The following is a 24,174-nucleotide window of genomic DNA, read 5'->3' on the forward strand; positions in this document are numbered from 1 at the left end:
GTAGCTCCGCGGCATGTGGGATCTTCCCAGACCAGGGCTCGAACCCGTGTCCCCCGCACTGGCAGGCAGATTCTCAACCACTGCGCCACCAGGGAAGCCCCAATGCGCACTGTCCTTGGTGAAAACATTTAAAGTTGTTAATTCTTTAGAATGAAGCCTGAATAAATAAAAGGGATGGAGGATAGGGAAAGGAAGGGCTAGTATAGTGCCTAGTGTTGCCTGGCTATGACAGACCTGGAAGTTCACAGCCAGCAAAGCTTTTCCTTAGTTCCTAGTAGGCTCTCGCTCTTCTTCCTCCACTCTGTCACATGGAAATAAGTGTGTTATAAAAGTTATGCTTGGGCTTCCCTGGTGGCGCAGTGGTTGAGGGTCCGCCTGCCGATGCGGGGGACGCGGGTTCGAGCCCTGGTCCGGGAGGATCCCACATGCCTCGGAGCGGCTGGGCCCGTGCGCCACAGCTGCTGAGGCTGTGCTCCGGAGCCCCGCGAGGCACGGCTCCTGAGGCCCGGGCGCCTGGAGCCTGTGCTCTGCGACGGGAGAGGCCACCACAGTGAGAAGCCCGCGCACCACAACAGGGACCCAACGCAGCCAAAAATAAAATAAAATTAAAAAAAAAAAAAAAAGTTATGCTTGCTTCCTATTAAAAAATTTGACATTGAAAAGCTTAAATAAGAAGATAGTGTAACTATAATCTAACTATCTATTATATTTGACTTCTTAACATATATGTACAAAGTAAAGAAATAAACGGGATCATTTTGCACCTACGTGTATTGTACCTTTTTTTTTTTTTCTTTTTGGGCCATGTTGCTTGACTTGCTGTATTTTTAGTTTCTGGACCAGGAATTCCCTAGCCTACCAGTTTAGTTTTGTATTGGACATCATTTCATGTCAATAAATTAACTTTTTAGTGGTTGTGTGATCTTTCTATGTAATAGTTTACCATATTTTATTTAATCATTCCTTGATGGATTTTGTTGGTCCAATTTTCCACAATATAATCAGTTAACACATTTTTATAAACTACTTTTGTGAGCTAGTATAAATTCCTAGAAGCTATTTTGCTCAGTCAAAGGCTATATGTCTAGGCTTGCTTTTGAAAGGTATTATTCCCCCTACAGAAAAACATACCAATTTGTATTCTAACCAGCAGTGTATAATATAGTGCCTGTTTCTCAACAACCTTGAGGCTTGTTGTTCTATTTTATCTTTACCAATCTGCCGGTATATGGTAACATGTTTCTACTTATGTAAGTGCAGACACATACAGTGTAAATACAGTATAAATACTTTTCTATATATTCACATCATTTTTCCCCTGTATTAATTATTTTGTATTTTTAGAATGGAAATCCTTTTTGAGCTCATTATTCTTTTTTATAAAGTAGGAAAAAATTTCCCTCCTGTGATAGGAATTAAATATTTTCCCCATTTTGACCTTTTTCTTGACTTTTTATGGTGCTTTCTCTAAAACACAGATTTTTTAAACTTTTAATTTTGAAAAATTTCAACTTGCAGAAAACATACAAGAACTCCCATATATTTCTCTCACACATGTATGTGTAAAGAACTCCTGTATACCCTTCAGCCAGATTCACCAGTTAACATTTTGCCACATTTGCTTTCTCTGTATCTTTCCACCCATCAGTACATCATCCATCTCTCCATCTGTCTCCCTCCCCCCATCTCTCTCCTTTCCTCCCTTTTTTCCTACATACACACACACGCGCGCGCACACACGCACACACACTGTTTTGGGGGAACCATTTAAGAGAGGAGCCGTATCCCTAGATAACTTCAGTGTGTGTTATTTCCTAAGAGCAAGGATGTTCATTTACATAACCTTAGTACAGTTACCAAGTTCCAGAAATTTAATATTGATGCCATCAGCTATTCAGATTTCACTAATTGTCCCAATAATGTCCTTCATAGCCCTTTTTCTCCCCCCTTGGTTTAGAATCCAATTGAGGATCATGCATTACATTTAGTTTTCATGACTCCTTGAAACTTAGTTTCCTCAGCCTGTCTTTATCTTTTATAGCACTAAAACTTTTGAAAAGTATAAACATTTTTATTTTGTAGTATGTTCCCCATTTGGGGGTTGTTTGATGTGATCAGATTCAGTTTATGCGTTTTTGGTGAACATAGAATAAAATTGTCACTGTATCACTTCAGGGGACACTTGATGAGAGTTTGTTCCATCATGGATGAAATTACCTAGCATCACTTGGTTAAGGTGGAATTTGCCAGGTTCTCTACCGTAAACTTATTATTTGTCCCTTTACAATTAATGATTAATTTTTGGAGAGATACTTTGAACTATATGAATATATTGTTCCCCATTAGAACTAGTTTTAGTATCCATTAATGTTTCTTGCCTGAATCATTTATTACTATGAGGGTTACAAAATGAGTTTTTTTCTCTCTTCCCATCTAAATTTATAAGTTGATATTCTACTTTCAGCGCTTTCTGCTCTTTATTCTATCTGTCAGTCAGTCATCTATCTACAGAATGGCTCATGTATTATGTTATTCTTTTTTTTTAAATAAATTTATTTATTTAATTCTTGGCTGCGTTGGGTCTTTGTTGCTGCACGCGGGTTTTCTCTAGTTGCGGCGAGCAGGGGCTACTCTTCGTTGCAGTGCGCAGGCTTCTCGTTGCGGTGGCTTCTCTAGTTGCAGAGCATGGGATCTAGGCACATGGGCTTCAGTAGTTGTGGCACGAGGGCTCAGTAGTTGTGGCTTGCAGGCTCTAGAGCGCAAGCTTACTAGTTGTGGCGCACGGGCTTAGTTGCTCCGCAGCATGTGGGATCTTCCCGGACCAGGGCTCGAACATGTGTCCCCTGCATTGACAGGCGGATTCTTAACCACTGCGCCACCAAGGAAGCCCTATGTTATTCTTTGGCTTATAATACATGACTATCATTTTGATGCTCATCTAATACAGATTTTTATATTATCAATTTTTGCTCATGTGGCTTCTGGAGCAACTGTCTAAAGATTCAGATGGTAAAAGTCCATTGGAGTGTTGGTAATGGCAAAGGCTAGAAACTGGAAGTCTGTAAGACCTAATTGAGTTGACATGGGAAATAAATGAAAGTCATGGATGTGTCATTTAGGTTTAAGTTACATTTGATATTTCTTAAACTTGTTTGTTTTGTGCTTGAGAAGAAGTTAATGTCATATGAAAATAATTGATCATGTCAGCTCGTTATGAAATTTTAGTTTTGTAAAATCAAACATACTCCTAAAATGTAAATATAGTTTTTTCTTTTAATAATGTTTATCTTTTATAATTAAAGTACAAAGATTATTCCTAGATAAGCACCTTCCGCCCCAGCTTCTCCCCGTATTCACTTTGTCTTGTATATATACCCTTGCTTTGTGTGTGCATTTAGAGTTTGTGTGAAGGGGAGTTGCTGCTGCCATTTTGTTAAATGTAGTGAAACCTTTCATTATTAAAGGTTTGGAAAACATTACATGTGTTTATAGGACTAGGATTTTGGAATTCTTTCAACTATTCTCTGGTCCTTTTTTTTTTTTTTTTTTAAATGTGATTTTGATTCTTCTTAGTCATTTGGTATTAAGCATTATCATGGCTAATTGGCTTCAGCTCACCATGCTCAGAAATGCTTTACTTAACTGAAGAAAATAAAAATTAGTCATACACAGCATGTTTGGTGATTGTTCTGATTTCCTTTTTTGCCAGTGTGGCAGTGGCTTGTCTGGACAAATTTGTATAGTATGTTAGAAATTACATAGTTGTACTTTTCAGATAGGCTCCATAGTTTTTTTTTTTTCTTCCTACGTGTTTCTCCCCTACTCTAGTATTTCTGTTTACTTTGAACACGGTACTTGTAGTCACTTAGTTGTCATGGGTTAATGAATTTATTGTAAGTTTTCCTCAGCAACTAGTCTCCAGCAGCTCAGCATGATTGGCTTCGTTCATAATAGTGACACGTCTGAATGACTTCTTATCGTGTTAAGAGTATTGCTTGAAAAACTCAGATTTTCTTTCAGGCCTTATACATGAAATAGCCAATCTTTTTAGGTGTTTTGGAATCAAGAACCTAGCCTAAATTGTTGATGAAGAAAAAAGAAATTTCATCAAACCAGACTTAAGCTATTATATCTTTATCACTGTGAGTGGCTTACAGTTGTGCATACAGGCAAATTCTGGTAATTTTTACAGTACATAGTGATGCTAATAATACATCATTCACTGCGATGGGTGACAAAATAATTTCCTTCTTCAGTTCCTTTGTAACCTGTTTTATAATGTTAGTCGATACTGATAATTTAAAAAATCTTTTGCTTTTTCCCCCCAGCTTTGTTGAGGTATAATTGACAAAATTGTAAGATATTTAAAGTGTACATCGTGATGACTTGATATGCATTAGTCAATTGTGAAAGTATTCCCTCCATCTAGTTAATTAATACATCCATCACCTCACAGATATATGTATAAAATACATTTTAAAATTATATATATATTTATTATATATATATTTTAAATTATATATATATGTATATATATTTTTTTTTTGGTGAGAATCTTTTGCTTTTCAACAGACATTCTCTGTAATAATACAAAGCTTTAAGCACCCTGTTCTAGCTTTAATTCTCCTTTACCTTTTCGTATGTCTCTCTGTGTGTCTGTGTATTTGAAGCCCTCATGTTCCCTAGCCTTGGCAGACAGTTTTTAGGAGGCTCCCACTGACCAAAGATGGTACAGTTTGAGTAAAATAAGGAAAATAGCTGCAGTGAATGTGATGATACTGAAAAACAAAAGGTGATTCCTCTCCCCCCCCTCCCCAGAAATGAAAAACCGATTGGTCACCATTGGAGAATGGTAAGGATCTCATTATTTGGAAATCTGGTAAGAATCAAGAGGTAGTTCTTTCTTTACTATATGAGCTGTGCCACTCGATATTCAAATTCTGGTGCCCGAGTTGCACCCATGACCAATTAAATTAGAATCTCTGGGATGTGCTGCCAGTCATTGCTATATTCAAAGAAATCTTTCTGGTGATTTGGATGTGTACCCAGGCTTAAGAGCTTCTGTTTACAAGTATTTCTCTTATAGGGGGACCTTGTAAGAGAAATACCGCTTATTGTAACACTAGGTGAACTTTGTTAGTTATAAAAGCTGATAACTAAGCAATATTTCTCTGGTAAATGAGGTTACCAATTCAGTGCTCATTGAAAGGAGGAAAAAAGGCACAGGGGAAGAAAGATGTATGCTGTGTTTACTATGTGCATGTTGCATATGGGATCTTGTTTTTACTCTTTCTTCTCTGGGCCTCCTTGATATCACACTTGCCTGTTGTTCATCCCCACCCAAACTCAGTGGCTGCTCCTTGCCAGTCTGCTTTGCTGACCTCTGTTCTGCCTGACTTCTAAATGTTGGAGAGTGCTGTCAAAAATTCTCACCCTAGGGGTTCTTATTTTATCTAGTCCTTTGGTTTTAAATACTGTGTATATTCTGATTACTCCCAGATTACCTCTAGCCCTGACTTTCCCTCTTGGATTCCAGAATAGAATATTCAGCTTGGATGTCTAATAGGGCATTTTGAACCTAACATGTACAAAATCTTGGTTTTCCATTTCAAACATGGCTCTATTTTAGACTCAGTAAATAGTAAGATCTTCCATCCAGTTACCCTGACTTTAAGAGCCCTGAAATATTCTCGATTCTTCTCTTAACTTTTCCTATACCGCCCCACCCCCCCATGCATTAGCAAATCCTGTCGATTTGCTTGCCTCTCAGTGTATTTTGAATATTATTACTACCTCTCACTCTATTATTCCCAGTTATTCTAAGGTTCACTTAGTTATTACTATTTGAAATCCTTGATAACTCCTCTCTAAATTAAAATCTATTTCTTAGCATGATGCATAATATCATATCTGATATTTACCTGCTTCTCTACTCTCATTTATTCCCTTACTTTACCTTCATAGGAAATTGTGTTCCAGCCATACTATATTACTTGTAGCTCTCAAATGGGTCACATTTTGCCCTCATTGTGGTTTTGTATAGGCTGTGCTTTCTACCTGAGAATCTTTTTTTTTTATTTTTATTTTTTTAATTGTTTTTCCTGAGAATCTTAAAAGCTTTTTGTTTTGGAAAGATTTTAGAGTTACAGAAAAGTTGCAAAGATGGTACAGAGGGTACCCATGTACCTTCATCCAATTTTTTTCCCCTGATCTTACCATCTCACATTCTGTGGTACATTTGTCAAAACTAAGACACCAGCGTTTCTACCCGGAATTTTTGTTTTCCTTTAGATTACCTGCTAATAAATACTACCATATCTTCTGTGAAACTGGTGTTTTCTGCTCTCTGTTTCAGTTGCCCCTTGTAGATTTTCATAGTACTTAACGGGAATATGAGTATGAATAAGACAGTCTTTGTACTAGCAAAGACAGTCTTAGTGTTGCTTCATTCGAACAAATCTGTTTGAAAAAACTGTCATTCCATGTTTCAAATTTTATAACAGCTACTTGCCCACAGGAGTAGCTGACATATTGAATGTTTCAGTGGATTTGGGAGACAGAACATTTAAAACACTCAATGTCCAACAGCCAGTTTTTTTCCCTGATTGTTCAAACAGGCTTTTCTTTTTTTTTAAATCAGAGCACCATATGTGGTAGCTTGAGTTCAGTAGTCATTGTTGTATGTGTGGGTGAAACATTGAATATTTGAACAGTAAAATCACTCAGCACCATGAAATGCTTGTGTTAAGAGGAGTGAAGGCACTAAGGTACTAAGACCATTTGAGGCAGCAGATTTGTCTCTCAACTTGTTCTCTGGGATAAACACTAAATGAGTGGAATATTGATTAGATGATGCTTAAAATTACTTTCTCTATTAGGGTAAAAGAATTTGTATTTTAGTGAAAGGTGTGTGATTCTGTTGTATTTCTTTTCATTAAAAGTACTCTTTTTCTCTCATTCTAAATTCTCATTGTATTTTCTATATTTTCTTTTTTAGATTTGTTTTTGATTCTTGACTGATGAATAATCAAAATCAAAGATAAAACAATTTTCCATTAGAATTCTCATTGATTTTATGTCCTGAGCATTGATTGAATCATTGCTGATTAAAATAAACTTGCGATATTTACTCTCTCACTTCTAGAGACTACCAGGGCTTATTCTTTGCAGTTTTGAAGGAACCCAGGACAAAATGAATCTGTTAGCCTATTTGGGCCCTTGTAATTAAGGATAATCCTGGGTGGATTCATATCACAAAATCCCTTTCAATTTAAACCTGAGGACTTAGATCTGAACTGTTATTATCATTGCTGCTTTAACTGTAGTCATGTAGCAGTTCTAAAATTTGAAATGTGGAGTCTCTCAACAAATTTTTTTTGAATAACCAGTACTAAACTGGGAATCCAAGGGCAAAGACTGTTTTATTTATATTGTATTCCTTGAAATATCTGACACATGGGACACAAAATATGCTTATTTAAAGTATGTTTTTATTTTTTATTTAGTTTTTAAAAATTTATTTATTTTATTTATTTATTTTTGGCTGCGTTGGGTCTTCGTTGCTGCACGTGGGCTTCCTCTAGTTGCGGTGAGCGGGGGCTACTCTTCGTTGTGGTGTGTGGGCTTCTCATTGTGGTGGCTTCTCTTGTTGCAGAGCACGGGCTCTAGGCACACGGGTTTCAGTAGTTGTGGCTCGCGGGCTGTAGAGCGCAGGCTCAGTAGTTGTGGCGCACGGGCTTAGCTGCTCCGCGGCATGTGGGATCTTCCCGGACCAGGGCTCGAACCTGTGTCCCCCGCATTGGCAGGCAGATTCTTAACCACTGCACCACCAGGGAAGCCCTAAAGTGTGTTTTTAGGATAGGTGTTAGGAAATACAGGGATGACATCTAAAATTGAAAAGAAAAATAAGTACTGCGTGGCTTCGTCTAAGGCAGTACTGTAGAATAGAAATATGTGTGACCCAAATGTGTTGTTTAAAATTTTCCAGTGCTGTGTTAAAAATAATTGAAACAAGTAAAAATAATTTAAGTAATATCTTTGACTTAACCAATTATATCATTTCAGCACCTTATCAATATACAGTATAATTAATAAGATGTTCTGCTTTTTTGGTACTAAATCTTCCAAATTTGGTGTGTATTTTATACTTACAACACTTTTTAATTTGGACTAGACAATTTAAGTGCTAAGTAGCTGTATGTCTAATGACTAAAATGTATTGGACAGTGTAAAACTAACCCATTAGGGCAATTCTACTTCAGCACTCTTAATTCAGGTGCTAAACAATTCATCTTTATTTATTTATTTATTTATTTTAAATCGAAGTATTGCTAATTTACAGTGTTGTGTTAGCTCCAAGTGTACAGCAAAGTGATTCAGTTATACATACATATATATAAAATGTATATTATATTCCTTTTCAGATTATTTTCCATTATAGGTGATTACAAGATATTAAATATAGTTCCCTTGCTACACAGTAGGCTTTGTTGTTTATCTGCTTTATACATAGTAGTGTGTATATGTTAATCCCAAACTCTTAACACCGCCCCCCCCCCCCCCCATCTTCATCTGTATTTAGATTTCATAAAATTTGCAGTTGGAGAAGTAGATTCACACACTCAGGTTTTCCAAACATATTTAAAAGTTTTTCAGTAGTTAAACTGAATATCAGGTTTTAAATTAGAAATTAAAACAGTTATTAAGGAAATACACATAAAAACCACGATGAGATAACACTTCTTACTAGGATGGTTTTAATAAAATAAATGGAAAATAACAAGTCTGGGCAAGGATGTGGAGCTATCCTTGTATAACCTTGTATTTGTTTATGCATTGTGAATACACTGCATACCACTGAATTGTATACTTTAAAATGGTATGTTATGTGAAAGTCACCTCAAAACAATTAATCAAATTAAATAAGCATAAAAGTTCAGTTTCTTATAGTAGCCGTATTTACACTGTTAAGTAGCAGCATCTGGCTAGTGGCTTCTGTAGTAGACTGTGGTGTTCTATGGCAATGTGGTAATCTACAGAAGACAGAAACTTTAAAAAGCATTATTCTTTTCTGGTACTCAAAATACGTGTAGTAAGTTTTTACGTCCTAAAAATTCAGCATCCGTTAGATGCTAAACTTCTCATGGTCAGAATCTGTAGCTGAACGTTCTTGATGTAGGCTATCTGAGGACCACACTACTGATAGGATTGTAAGAATTAAATGAATTGGTAAGCGCTGAATATGGCTAATTGCTTCTTTTCAGGGTTCCCGTAACACTCTGTGCCTTACCCCTGACTCTAGGTCCTTTGAAGCTGTTGCTTTGTATGTATGTCCTGCTGATCACATGTAAGCACTTTCAGGGCAGGGACTGTATCTTAATCATCCTTATCCTTCTAGCATCTTACGTAGTACTGAATATAGAAAAGATAAGTATTTGAACTAAAATCTTGAGTCATTCCTCTGCCTCTTAACCTTTTGTTAGCAATGCTGAGTACAGTTAGAGCCCATAACATGTCTCTTGTATATTGAAATAAATAGAATAATTATTAATGGCACTATATAAGGATTTTGCTGTGAGGTGTCTTAGCTAGCATTGATTTTTATCAGAATCTATAAGCCAGTATATTTAGGAACACCTGTGATTTGCAAGATGCTTCTGGAAATATATATATATATATATTCATAAAAGTACGTTCCTGCCTTCAAAATGCATGGAAAAGATGAGTTGGGATAAATTACCTAATTATGCTCTGAAAGTGTGAGGATGTCCTCAAAAGAGGATGAGCTCCCTTTCACGTGGGCAGATTTAGAGAGATTTTGTGAATAAAGTTATAACCTCTACTAAGAGAGGGTTGTAGTGTGTTTTTAGAAGTTTAAAATGGTAGAGGTAGCTAGATTGAAAGAAAGAGCCTGGAAGCATGTGGATTTTTTTGCGGTATTATCTAGAAAAATGTAATTAAGTTGAACCACTTGGGAATAATGTGATGGATACATTTAGTGGCGTACGTGGCAAATTTGCACACTTGGAGTTTTGTTGTCAAGTCAGAAACTAAGCAACTTTAATAAATTACTAATAGAAACCCACCAGCAATCCAGCTGTGGATTTTGCTGTTTGGGGATGGAAAATGTTTGTTTTAGTTAGTAACATTCATTTGTTAGAAGACCTGCAATTACTATTTTCTAAGATCTAACTAGAAATCACACACTTGTACTGTAGCTAATTTGAGCATTGTAATTTTAGTGATATCCGAACATTCTGCATTCATTGTTGGAACAGCAGATCTGCCAGGTGACGGGTAGTTAAGTTGACCTCTTGTTTTCTCAGTCTTGCAAGTACAGAAGGCTGAGGAGGCAATATTTAATGCAACTTACAGAGGGTTGCATAAGACCAACCCTGAGCATACAAGATGTCTTCTCTGACTGACTAGATCCAGTAGTTTAAAAGTCAGTATTTCTTTCTTGTCTGTTACAACAGTGTAGAGCAGTTGGGAGCCTGATGAAGGTTTTGAAGTAGCATATATATATATATATATATATATATTTTTTTTTTTTTTTTTTTTTCCTTGCGGCTCCGCGGCTTGCGGGATCTCAGTTCCCTGACCAGGGATTGAACTCGGGTCACGACAGTGAAAGCCCGGAATCCTAACCACTAGGCCACTGGGGAACTCCCTGAAGTAGCATATATCTTAAAATAAAAATAACTTTGAAAATCCAGGAATCCCAGTAATTGTTCGATTATCTTATTCTTTGATGTGAAAACAACTTACTGTTCCTCTTACAAAAGTGATTAAACTCCGGATTTTTCTGGGAAGAAGATTCCACTATTTTTGTCTTGCACATGGTGGGAAGAGCAGTAAACTAAGGAGTCATGAAGTTTTCCAGGCTCTGTCACTGCTTAATCTGTATTATTTTGTGCAACCTATAAAGTGAAAGGGGGGTTGTACTAGTCCCTCATAGATCCTTTCTGGAATTAGTTCTGCAGTGTTACTGATTTACGTCTGAAAATATGAAATATTCACTCGTTCACGTTTTGCTTGTGTCCTATACAGCATCCCTGACATTTTTTTAATTTTTATTTAGTGTGTTGTTGGTGGCTGCAATGCCAGCTTCGCTTCTCAGGGAGGGCTAGCTCGCCATGTACCCACACACTTCAGTCAGCAGAACTCCTCAAAAGTTTCTAGCCAGCCAAAGGCCAAAGAAGAATCTCCTTCTAAAGCTGGAATGAACAAAAGGAGGAAATTAAAGAACAAAAGACGACGCTCATTACGTAAGTGTTTCACTGAAAATCAGTGTGTATTAGATGGTTTTGTTTTTGTCTTGGGCTTTCATGCAAATTCAGTTTTTACCATTCTTCAACTCGGCTTATCTATTTTTGTTAACAGTAATGAACAGATAGGATCTTGGTCTTTCACTGTGAGAATTCAGTGATGTATGTTTTACCTCTAGTAGCTAGGGGAATGTAAGTATATGTGGCCTTAGAATACAAGCTCTGTAATTAGATTTTGAGGGCTACTTTGATTCTCTTCTAAATTAAGACAAATTATGGCAGTGCTGGTATTTCTAACAATATTTTAGAAAATTTGAACATGTTAAAGATAAAAATCAAGTGAAAGTTAAGTAACCTGTCTGCCCCAAAGTGGTATGTGTGAATAGCGAAGCTACGTGTAGTCTGTCTCTCTACTTAACAGTCTTGCTGTGACACACATGTATACGATGGTTATGTGCTTACTCATCAAATTATGAGATGTATCCTTGATATTTAGGATAGAACATAATTAGATGATTGTATACTTTCGAACCACAGGCGAAGAGTCTCTATTTTTGTCGTCTTCAAAGGTATTTCATTATACAGCTCATTAAAAAAATGGTTGGGCACCCAATCTTAACTTGTGTATTTATACAGTATATGTAGGTAACACTGCTAGTGTGCGTTATAATTACCAAGAAGGAATACTGAAAAACAGAGATGAAAAAAATCCAGAAGTGGTATTATTTTCTTCCCCACTCTAATGGATCATGACACACACCTGCTTTGGAGACTGTTACTTTAGTTTAGTATTCTTGACACTTTAATAGTGGACGTAACATGGTTAAGGTCTGAATGCATAGAATCTGAAATTTGGGAGCTTTTATTATTCTGAATTTAATTCAAGTGATGACTTCTGTGTTTGAATCTTGAGTGAGGAGTGATATATTTGAATGATTTAGAGGGGTGAGTTATTGTTATTTTCTTTAAGTGCTTATCCTTCTCAGGAAAAAGCATATTTGGAGAGCATGGAGAAACTACACGTTTTTCCCCCAAGTAGCAGCAGATCAAATAGGAAGGGGATTTGTTTCTCAGCTTTAGGTAAAATCATGACTTTTTTCTCTCCCATAAATCTCTCTTTTTTAAATTTTTTAATTTTTTTTTAACTGATTTCCCATTGTCATTGCATTCTTAGTCTTGTGGGTTCTGTTAGTTTATCACTAGCTGGTGTTTTGTTTATTTCCTTTTGAGCAAAAAATCCAATGAGAAAAGAGCTATTCACGTTGTTTTATTGAGTATGCCAGCTGTTAGATTTGTGTAGATGTACAGTGAACTCCATGAATAGTAGAGATAATTTCACTCCACATAGTGGTAAGTCAGAATAGTGTGGTAAATCAGCATACATGTAATTCAGAATATGCTGTACCAAGAAATCAAGCCATTTCTTTTATTGTCAGTAAAATGTACTTTTTAATTACAGATGATCTTGAGATATTTTACATATATTAGAAAGCTTCACAACTGTAAAATAATAAATTCGTTTCCTTACTTTGAACAGTGTTTTTATTAGGAATAAAAACAACACATTTATAATAATATTAGTGGGATAAAAATAGAAATTTTAAAAATGTTTTTATCAAATCTTCAATGTTTAACTTTGTTGTGATCATACTAAAAGATTGCTTACTCTAAGTTTGTGAATTTATTTTTTAATAAATGGTGTAAGCGTACTCATCTAAACTGCGTTATGACTGAAGGCATTTTTCATATACATTTATTTTACTTATACATAATCTATAGCTGTTATATTTCCATTTCTCAAATAAGGAAGCAGTCTAAGGTAGATCAAGCAGTTTGTGCAAAGTCACGTTGCTAATAACTGGTGGCATTGAGAGTTAGAAAGAATTTTGGTGGACTCATTGGCATTAAAAATGTATTTATGGGACTTCCTTGGCGGTCCAGTGGTTAAGACTCTGTGCTTCCACTGTAGGGGGCACAGGTTCACTCCCTGGTCGGGGTACTAAGATCCCGCATGCCAGGCAGCAGGGCCAAAAAATTAAAAACAAAAACAAAAACAAAACAGCATTTATAATTTTCTTAGATTATTGTTAGAAGAGTTATTCTTAATCAAGAAAATGCTTGTCAGAAGTTCCAAAATAATGTGACCACTGTGTCAAATCTGGAAAATATTTTGATTACATATTAAAATATTCATGAAATGTATTTCATATGTTTGGCTGAGGTGAATGAGATCTGTGTGTAGTGCACAGATGGAGACGTTTATCAGATTGTTGAAAATGTAGGACTGGTGCTCAGGAGAGGTGCTGGAGTAAAATATAAAATTATATGAAAAAGATAGTAGCTGAAATATGCAATCATGAGGTCGGAGGCTAGAACCTCACACACCAAGGGGCAGAATTAACCCACACTTACTCATTGGTTGGAGTTCTGCTTTTGTACATCCTTACCTTGTTAGCTAGGTTCTGTGTTTTGAAAGCAAAGAAAATCTTGCATTTAAACACTAGACAGATACTTATTCGTTGTTTCAGTCTTTTTTACTTATTACATATTTTTGTGGAAAATGGACTACTAATATGGCTGCTTGGAGACTGTTATATTTTTCTAAATATTCTTTACCTCTTTTATATTGACTTTTAGCGCGACCACATGATTTCTTCGATGCACAAACACTGGATGCGATAAGACATCGAGCCATATGCTTTAACCTCTCAGCTCATATAGAAAGTTTAGGGAAGGGACACAGTGTTGTTTTTCATAGTACTGTAAGTATTTGATTTTTTTTTTTTTTTCCAAATATTTCCCACAATTTGACATTTTAATCATTACGTTGAATTTTGTAGCCTTTAATTTGAACTATTTAAGAATATTGGGGTTGGCATTTGGGCTACTAGGCACTTGAAGATCAGTCTCTGACCTTAAGTAAACTAGGTGTCTTTTCTGACCTCTGGTTTCCTTGCAGGTAAAGTGAGAGCATTAGACTTCTTTTAACTCACATCCCTATGTGCTGCATGCTCCTCCATCACCCATAAAATGCACATCTAAAGTTTGTGTTAAAGCTTTCCATCAAATGAAAGGTTCATGAAGGAGGGAATTTTAATCTGTTTTGTTCTGTGAATGTATTCCAAGTGTCTAGAATTGTGCCTGACACATAGTAGGAACTCAGTATATTTGTTGAATAACTATGTTGTCCTACTTGGAAAAAGAAAAGTATTGAATTTGAAAAGGCAATAATGAATTTATTTTTTTGGTTAACTAGGAGTTAATAGAGAGCTGTTCTTTCTTCTCATGCTCCCTGCCATTTTTATTATCCAGTCATCTTTATATTGCTATAGTTTTGGTGTCGGTCAGTTAGTAGAAATAAACTTTAGACCAGACTTCTGGTGATTTGAATCCCTGGAAAGAGAGATTATTTAATTTTGCCTGTTGAAATAGAAAATATACTAAATTTAGGTTTTATTTTATATATTCTAATCAAAATGCATGAGAATTCAAATATAAAAGATCAGTATTGATATCTCTACTGGTTTGAATCTCTTATTCTTCCCACCTCCTCTAATAATGAGGTTTTCTTATATTTTCATTTTTTCTTTTATGTATACTTCCAATTCAAAATGCCCAATTTTGATTTTGATTTCCAAAATTAAAGGCAAGAAGGTAGAAGATCAGACACAAAGGAAAGGGAATCTTTTCTGAGATTGGAGCACATAATGGTGTGAGTTTGGGTTTAAGGAAAGTTGTACCATACTTACGCTCTTTTAAAGAATGTTGGAAATATAGTTATCTAAATAAGAATGAAGACAAAGTAAAAATGTGCTGGGAATTTTGTTGGGATTCAGCGAGATCAGGAGCTTGCTCGACAGTGATGGTTGAAGTCCTTTGGAATTTTATAACATACGTTTATGATTTGGTAGGTCTATAATTGTTCTTTTATTTTTTTTTTAAGTTGAAATCTAATATTTATTATCCAAGTTTACATTTATGTATTGTTAATAGGAGATAGAAAATATTAATCATTTTATAAGTTGAAATAAGCGGAGGATTGACTGTAATCAAAAAGTATTTCATGATGATCTGATAAAGTAGACTTTTAATTATCTTACTGAATAAAAACATGTCAGATACAAAATAAGTTAATTTTTTAATCCGTGAGTTTTTTTTTTAATTTTTAATTAATTAATTTATTTTTATTATTTATTTATGGCTGTGTTGGGTCTTCATTTCTGTGCGAGGGCTTTCTCTAGTTGCGGCAAGCAGGGGCCACTCACTGTCGCGGCCTCTCTTGTTGCGGAGCACAGGCTCCAGATGCGCAGGCTCAGTAGTCGTGGCTCACGGGCCCAGCTGCTCCGCGGCATGTGGGATCCTCCTGGACCAGGGCTCGAACCCGTGTCCCCTGCATTGGCAGGCAGATTCTCAACCACTGCGCCACCAGGGAAGCCCCCATGAGTTTTTTTTTAATTGAAGTATAGTTGATTTACGATATTATGTTAGTTTCATGTGTACAGCAGTGATTCAGCCATATTATATACATACATACACACACACACGTATATTTTTTCAGATTATATTCCATTATAGGATATGACAAGATACTGAATATAATTCCCTGTGCTATACAGTAAATCCTAGTTTCTTATCTGTTTTACATATAGTATTTTGTATCTGTTAATCCCATACTTCTAATTTGTTCCCCCTTCCCTCCCTCTCCCCTTTGATAACCGTAAGTTTGATTTCTATTATTATTGTTCTTTTTTAGTAAGATGTGGTCGGTCACCAGACCCTGAGTGTGGCATTAGGGATAATTTGTTCATTTACTTAAATATTGAGCACCTACATATGCCAGGTACTAATGATACAGCAGTGAACAAAACAGACTAAAACAAAACAGGAAACCATGCCTACACTCTAGTGGAAGAGACATGATACACAAGATAAACTAGTAAAATTAAAAACTTAAAAGGAAGTGAGGGTGTGAGCCATTCAGTTATTAGGGGGATGAGCATCATAGCTAGAGGGAAAATCAAGCATAAGATCCTCAAGTGGGGACATGCAAGTATGTCTGAAAAGCCGTGAGGAGGCCAGTGTGGCTGGAGGAAACAAGTGAGGCAGAGAGAGCAGGAGCAGTCGGAGAGGCAATGGGGAGAGTCTTGTTGGGCTGAGACATTGGCTTTTGTTCTGCGTGTGTTGGGAAACCATTGGAGGAGTTTGAGTAGCCATACTCTGTTGTGATTTCTTTTAAATAAAATTTTTATTGAGATATAATAAATACAGACTCACCCATTTAAAGTATACACGGGAATTCCCTGGCGGTCCAGTGGCTCTCACTGCCGGGCCTGGGTTCTGTCCCTGGTCAGGGAACTAAGATCCCGCAAGCCACGCAGCACGGCCAAAAAAATACATATGCAATTCTGTGAGTTTTGACGGTTGTACTTAACCTGTGAAACCAGCACACCACCACAGTTGAGCTGTAGAACAGTCCTGTCACGCAGAACATTCCCGGTGTAGCTTTTTCATCTCGGCCTCTGCCCTCTGCCTTAAGAGAACTCACTGATCTCTTTCCTCTCATGTAGGTTTTAATGTACTCACTCTGGTTTCTGTATTGAGAACAGATTGTAGGTCAGGGTTGGGGAGAGAAGGGATCAGTCTTTTCAGTATCTCAGGTGAGAAAAGACCAGAATGGTTGCAGTGGAGATACTAAGAAGGGTTAGATTCTGGATATCTTTTGAAAGTGGTATTGACAAGAATTATGGATGGATCAGATGTCAGGTGTGATAACGAGAAGAAAGGATGACTCCCATGTCTTTGGCCTGGGCAGCTAGCCCAAAGGATGGAGCTGCCGTATAATAGAGGCTGTGAGGTGAGCAGGTTCGGGGAGAGGGGAGTATCAAGAGCCGTAATTCAGCACGTTCTATGGAACATCCAGTGCTTCTGTCATGTAGGCAGAAGGGTGTAAGAGTTTGAGCTTAGAGGAGAGGTGTGGCTACAAATAAGGATAGAACTTTCTAGCGTATTAGTGTTATTTAAAGGTATCAGACTGGATAAGATCACCTAGGAAGTATTAAATAGAAAAAAGAAATCAAAGGACTGAGGTTTGGGGCCTAGCAACATTTAATGATTTTTAAAGAGCAATAAATCTGATGAAATAATGGTCTAGTAATGAACAAGTATCTCTACATGTTAGGGAGTAGAGGTGATGATGATAAATAAGGTTGTGTTTTAAAAAATGAAGCATCAGCTTCATGCTTTCATTAGAGCAGCTCTTTGGGTGAAATCTTAGGCTCACCATGGGAGGAGTAAAGATGATCAAAAAAATGAAGGAACTAGAAATGTGGTATTAAGAGTCTGGAAGAAAACTTAAAATTTACTCAGAGTGAAAATAGTCTGAAGATGAAAATAAGTTTTCGAGCTGTAGAAAACATCTGAGAGGATTTAAGAACATGATTGATTACCTATGTTTATCATAAATTTTAAAAACCTAGGAATAAGAGTGATTCACACCCCCAAGCGACACTGGGGTGGCAGAGGTACCTTGACTGAGGAAAAGTCGCAAAGGTGTAGCATAATCTGAAGAATGCTTTTTCCTGGGGGAAGTGGAAGGAAGAAACATCCCTAATGGGAAAAGGTCTTCCTTGGAGCTAGGTGAGGAAGTTCTCTAAGGTTCCATGAGTAGGACTGGAAAGGTTGCTGGAGGCAGTTTGTGTTAAACAGTAGTCAGAGGTGTTCAGTACTAACTGCAAATGTAAGTTTCCTAGTTACCAAATTAACTTTTATAGGAAATAACCATATTTATAGTGAAAAGATTTGCATAAAAATGTTTATGTGGGGTGTACTATGCTGTGCAGTTCGCCTAATTTGTCTTCTTTAATTGAAACATTTTCTTTTGAGCCGTCTCCAGAAGAGGTCAGCAGAATCCTAGTTACCAGTCAGTTGGCTTGCTGTACTTGGTTGCATTGCATTATTTTTATATCTTACTTCTTTGTAGAGATATTTTGTTTTAGCATCTGCAGATCTGTCTTTGAGCTTTTTAATTGATTCCATTACCAAGTCTAGAATTACGGTACTTAACTATAGGTTTTTAAATAATGGGGCTAGAAACTGTTTTATATTTGTATGAACTGCTGTTTTTACTTCTAATATGTTTTGAGGATGACACATAACATTATTTTGTGAGGCTGTTTGGAACTTAAACTTGGTAAAAATATTGAGATTTAGATTATTAAAACACTAAAGAGCTAATTTGGTTAACATGGCAGTTCTAAGAGTTAATAAAATACCATTTTGATCGATTTTTAAAAATCATTACCTTAGTTTTCTGAATCTGGTTATGAGTGACAAGCATATTGTTTTTACTACACTTATATAGGTCTTTATGTTGTGGTTGATCCACACTTTAACTTAGGTAGATTCCTAACTGAACTGAACACTGATTGGTTAATGTTTCATTTCAATTAACAGAAATCAACCAACAAACAGAAAACTCCCAAGCAAACGACAAATACCTTAATCCTAAAAAGGAGACCTCTCCCTTTCTAGCATTATTTTTTCTTTACTGTTCATTTGCTCTTTAAAAGTATTGCAGCCAATATGGATTCTTGGTTGGCAGTCTGGCTCAGCTAAAGACTTTGTAGATAGTAAAATAAATAGCATTTTCAAAGATAATATGGTTTGGCTGTAATATTTTGGCTGGATAATATTTGGCTGTACAAAGCTACTTCAGTTCCTTTTTTCTTTTTCTTTTGTGAAAATATATGATCAAAGGTGGGAAATTGCTACAGACCAGGGCAGAACAAGATGTTGTGGTGGTAATATCTGGTCCAGGACATGAAAACTTAAGTTCTTGATTAGGACCAAAAGCGTTTTTTAAACATATTAAAATGATCTTTTATAAATAGTTTTATGATTTCTTTTATATCATTACTAGGTAATAGCTAAGAGAAAAGAGGATTCTGGAAAGATAAAACTTTTGCTTCATTGGATGCCTGAAGACATGTAAGTATTTGGAATACTATATATATAACTAATAAACTGATCAGTCTTATTTTTATTAAAATCTTATACTCAAAAATTACTTAAGCTGTTGGGTTCAAAATAAAAGACTTAACAGAAATGAAGCCACAAAACATTTTGAGGTCATCAGCATTAAAAAGATAATCTGTAAAAGCTCTTGAGAGTAACTGGCTCAAGGTATAAGCTTTAAAACTAGCTTTTAAAATTGTTTTTAATGTAAGCTGTTAAAGCAATTTTTAATCATTTTTAGGATGTGATTATTTTTAGAATTTTTAATGACCCTCAAGTAGGATAGGGTGCAAGCAACCTTAGTTGTGCCTTTGTTTGAATCATTTATTTTAAAAATTTCTAAACATTTTCCAGCACACAATTAATGATATTTTATAGAAAAAAACAATTGGTCAGTTTTCCAGGAGTGTTAAATTTTTCTTTTGAGTTTTAGTACCCTTTTATTAGAGCAATTCTGGCCCAAATGCTCCTTAATTTAATTGCATGCTCCATTTTCCTTTTATTCTCAAAAATAATTTTTTTTGTTGTTGCAAAAGGTAATGAAGATGTATCAGAGAAATCTTATCAGCATCAAGAATAGAATAAATTCAAATGAGTGGAATCTCATTAAAAATTAATAATATGTGGTTAACACTTGTTATTAAATATTTTTCTGTAATATTGTTTCCCAGACTCCAGTCTAAAGAGATGTTAATGAATCTGATGTGGATTAAGAGCTTTAAAAATAGATTTGGAAGATTACAATGCATGTTAGCATATTGAAGTAAAGAAATCTCTTCAGCTTTTTTTTTTTTTTTTTTAAATATTTATTTATTTATTTATTTGGCTGCACCAGGTCTTAGCTGCAGTAGGCGGGCTCCTTAGTTGTGGCATGTGAACTCTTAGTAGCAGCGTGCACGTGGGCTCCAGTTCCCCGACCAGGGATCAAACCCGGACCCCCTGCACTGGGAGCGTGGAGTCCTATCCACTGCGCCACCAGGGAAGTCCCATCTTTAGCTTTTTAAAAATCCTGTGATTGTCAAACTTCTATTAGTGTAGAACATGTTTTCCACTTCCTTTTACCCCCGCCCCTTACAGGTCTTAGGGAAATGCTACTCTAAAATATTTTGAAATAGCGCGTAAAATTTATTTAATGAACTCCTTCTTACTGAACATTAAAGTTACCCATTTTTCTCTACTGTTAAAAAAAAGAGACATTAAAATGGCTTTATTTACAAAGTATGCAAAATGTTATGGGTTTTGATAGGCATCGCCTTCCCGAAAGTTTGTACCAATTTCTGATCTCATCTACTGCATTAGAGAGCTTATTTCCCTGGCTTATTATCAGCACTGGCTATTGGCATTCTTCTACATTTCTCATTTCTTCGATTATGAGCAAGATAATTTAAAAACTGTATCGTTGGTGAATTAATGGTTTGTGACCTTTGTCTCTCTTGTTCCTTTTTACCTAATGAGTGTTCACTTGTTTCATACTGATTTGTAAGAGCCCTTTTTATATTAAGTTTATAAACAGTTCCTTTAAAAAATATCATATTCAAATATCTGTATTCTTAGTATTTTGGAAATCGATCAATCCAAATATCAGAATCATTTTATTTGAATTTTTCTATAGGATTAAATTTTTTTAAATTCAGGATTTTGGTTATATGTGCTTTTTTTTAAAGTGGAAATTAATCTGGTGGGGTTTTTATTTCTTATTTCTTCAGAAAGAAACTAGGTATCAGATTTTCATCAAGTTAAGCTCAGATATAGTTCCACTTAGCAAACTAAAAGACAGTGTGTTCTAATATTTGTTTCTAAGTTTGATGTGGCTTTGCCATCAAAAATTCATAATTCATTTCCAGATTTATGCCTAAAATTTCACCTTGCCATTTTTCAGCTGGGACTCTACATCCCACTACTTAGATCACTGAGTTTCCTCGGCATCTGAGAAGCTCGTTAACCTAGGTGCCTCAGTCAGACTAGCAGAAAAAGCTGGGTAATGTGAAGGGTAAATTTAAAATTAATGTTATTTTATATATGACTTGTTTTTTTCATTCGTAGTCTGCCTGACGTGTGGGTGAATGAAAGTGAACGACATCAGTTAAAAACTAAAGTAGTTCATTTATCAAAGCTACCCAAAGATACTGCCTTGCTTTTGGACCCAAACATATACAGGTAATTTAATTTTTGCTTTGATGTTTTATTTTTTTGAATTGTAATCTTAAATCTCCTTAAATTTTGGATATAAAGTTAGGACTTAATTTTTAAGTACTGAATTTCAGTATCAAGCATATCTTGCTTTCTGGAGTTTCGTGTATGGAAATTACATCACAACGATTTATAAATTGTAGACTAGAAGGGTAATATTTTGGTAAAGTTTATATGCCAGGTTAATTCCAAATTTACCTTAAGTAGCTTAAGTTGTGATATACATAGTATTTTGAAAATAAGTTCCTTTTGTTTAAGTAGGTAATTCTTTTTTATAATATCAGACGTGTTGACCTGGGAATATATCGCATGTGCCCTAAATACCATTAATGGTTGAAGTTCTTAAACTTGTACTCTCGCCAAACTTTTCAAAAGAGCATTTTAAATATTACTGTGTTTTTATTTAAGAGGTAGCTCGGAGTGTTCACGTTTCTAACAATTTTCTGATCTGACCTTTGTTTTAGTGTGCTGTGCATATGAAGGTATAGGGGGGGAAGGAGAAGAGACCAACATTTCTGGCTATGTGCTGAGTCACTGTGCTAGGTGCTTTACATATACTTCATCCTCACAGCAGTCCTGTGAAGTAGGTGTTCCTATGTCTGTTTTACAGATTGGAAATCTGAGGCAAGAGGTTAAGTAGCTTAAATCTGAGGCAAGAGGTTACACAACTAGGGTGTGGCTGAACTCCATACTGCCTCTATCCACATGACATATACTAGGGTGATTAAAAAAGTGGTGAAAATGTTTAAAAGGCACTCTTAATGAGTGAACTTTATATATTTTAAAAAGGAATTCTAGTTTAGTATATATTTTATATAGCAATAGGTTGGGTAAGAGTAAGATGACATAATAATTGATAATCTCAAATGTGAATTTCAGCTATTGTAAAGGTACTATGTCTTATGCCAAATTTTGAAACAATTAAATACTTTGAAGGTTTTGTTCATTCCATGACTCAACTTTTTGGAATGTGAAACATCTTCTGAGAATGAAATTCTCACATAATGGGCCTTGCTGTGTGTGGAAACATTGAGACTCTTCCAAACTTTTAAAGCATCTTTTGGTGAAGGTCCTTAATATAATGAAAACTTGTTTTTTTGTGGGATGAGCTAGGTTAGCAAGAAATTAACTAGCAGAGAGAATAGTGAAATGACCTTAAAGGAAAAGATTGAGGGACATTCACTACCAAAAATATGAGAGTTATGATTTACCTTTCTCTTTATAAAGAAAAATAATTGAATATTCTTTATTTATTAGCACCTAATTTAGGGTTTATTTCTGCTTATTCTTTGAAGGGAGTGATTAAAATTTGCATTCGAAAAGAGTGGTATTTGGGGAGAGCCAAGACTGGTAGTAAACATGCCTTAAGCAGTGAGTTGACAAAGGGGCATGAATCTTAATTATAAGATTGAGACTAACTTCTGTGTGTCTGCCCTGCATTCTACTTCCCACTCTCTAAGGGTCTTCCTTTTTCACAGAATCAGCTTATTTTTGCTGTTCTTATGCTATATAGGAAGCAATTAAGATATTTTGGTGAAAGTGACAAATAAAAATCATTCAAGCTCAGAACTGATGTCCAGAAGTACATAGGACTTGCATCACCTGTTTTCAGGGTATAATTCTGCAATTATTACTGATTTCTGGAGTAATGAAGATGTTCTTAAGATATATTTGGTGCTTCTGTGGTGTTAATTTTCTTTAGCTGTAATCCACCCTCCACCCCATCTTAACATTTAATCTTGAGTCTGAACTTTCATGCTTCTACTATTGTGGAAATTAGAATCAAGTCTACTCTCAAGTGGTACAGAGTCCTAGAACCCACTACATTTGCCATGGTGTAACATCTTAGCAATGCCTGGATTTTGACTGGGAAAACTTGTGAAATTAAGAGGGGAAAAAGCAATTATTCTAATTTGTTTCAGGAGAAATAACTTACAGCTTATGCACCTCTCAAAATGAAAGCATGACAAACCTTCCAAAAATATATTAACTTCAAAATGAGAGTAAAAAGGACATATTTATTTGAGGTTTAAACATTAGTTTTAAAGTATGGTTAAAATGTATGTGTTAAACATGAGATTCTTTTTTAGAAACACATTATCAGGCTACATAAAAAGGATTTCTTAACAAGCTATATATATTATGTAACTAAATTTATATCCATCATGTGAATGCTTTGGAAATAAATTTTCATGGTGATCAGTGATCATCACATTGCCTATTTCTTATACATATTTGTATTTTTGAAGCGCTTAATGTGTTTTTCATTCAATTGAATAAAAGAATACTCCTTTTTCTCTTTTTCTAGAACAATGCCGCAGAAGAGGTTGAAGAGGTAAAAAATAAATAAATACATAAAAAGCAAACAAGCGGGGACACCTGCAGTCTTAGTCACTGACAATGGGTTTAGTAAAAGTTGCACATTAGAGTCAACCCCCTTCCTTCTTTTTTCCTTGAATCCAGTATTTAGAATAATATTTATGCTTAGTGTAAACATTCTGTGAATGAAGTAGGCTCTTCTGTGGAATATATTAATATATTACTGTATATCCACATTTTCATGGAATGGTACTGTGGGAGACTGAGCAAACACTCTTCTGGCAACTTAGTAGAACAGCTTCTTAAAGGCTTTGCATGCTTGCTGCTTTAAGCTGCCTTTTTTTTTTTTTTTTTCTTTTTTTTTTTTTTTTTTAAAAACCCTTTA

General features: G+C 35.5%; 1 protein-coding gene across 1 annotated transcript in view; it reads left to right on the forward strand.

Moving 5' to 3' along the window:
* The window catches only part of AEBP2 (AE binding protein 2), a 58,594-nt gene that overhangs the window by 32,773 nt on the left and 1,647 nt on the right, over nucleotides 1–24,174 (forward strand). Inside the window, exons 4-8 of the mRNA XM_068561479.1 lie at nucleotides 11,081–11,267; nucleotides 13,905–14,029; nucleotides 19,186–19,253; nucleotides 21,324–21,437; nucleotides 23,779–23,805. Of these exons, the coding sequence (XP_068417580.1) occupies nucleotides 11,081–11,267; nucleotides 13,905–14,029; nucleotides 19,186–19,253; nucleotides 21,324–21,437; nucleotides 23,779–23,805 (521 nt within the window). The remainder of the gene's footprint in view (nucleotides 1–11,080; nucleotides 11,268–13,904; nucleotides 14,030–19,185; nucleotides 19,254–21,323; nucleotides 21,438–23,778; nucleotides 23,806–24,174) is intronic.

This window comes from Eschrichtius robustus, chromosome 13 (genome assembly GCF_028021215.1).
Source record: "Eschrichtius robustus isolate mEscRob2 chromosome 13, mEscRob2.pri, whole genome shotgun sequence".
Taxonomy (NCBI): Eukaryota; Metazoa; Chordata; class Mammalia; order Artiodactyla; family Eschrichtiidae; genus Eschrichtius; species Eschrichtius robustus.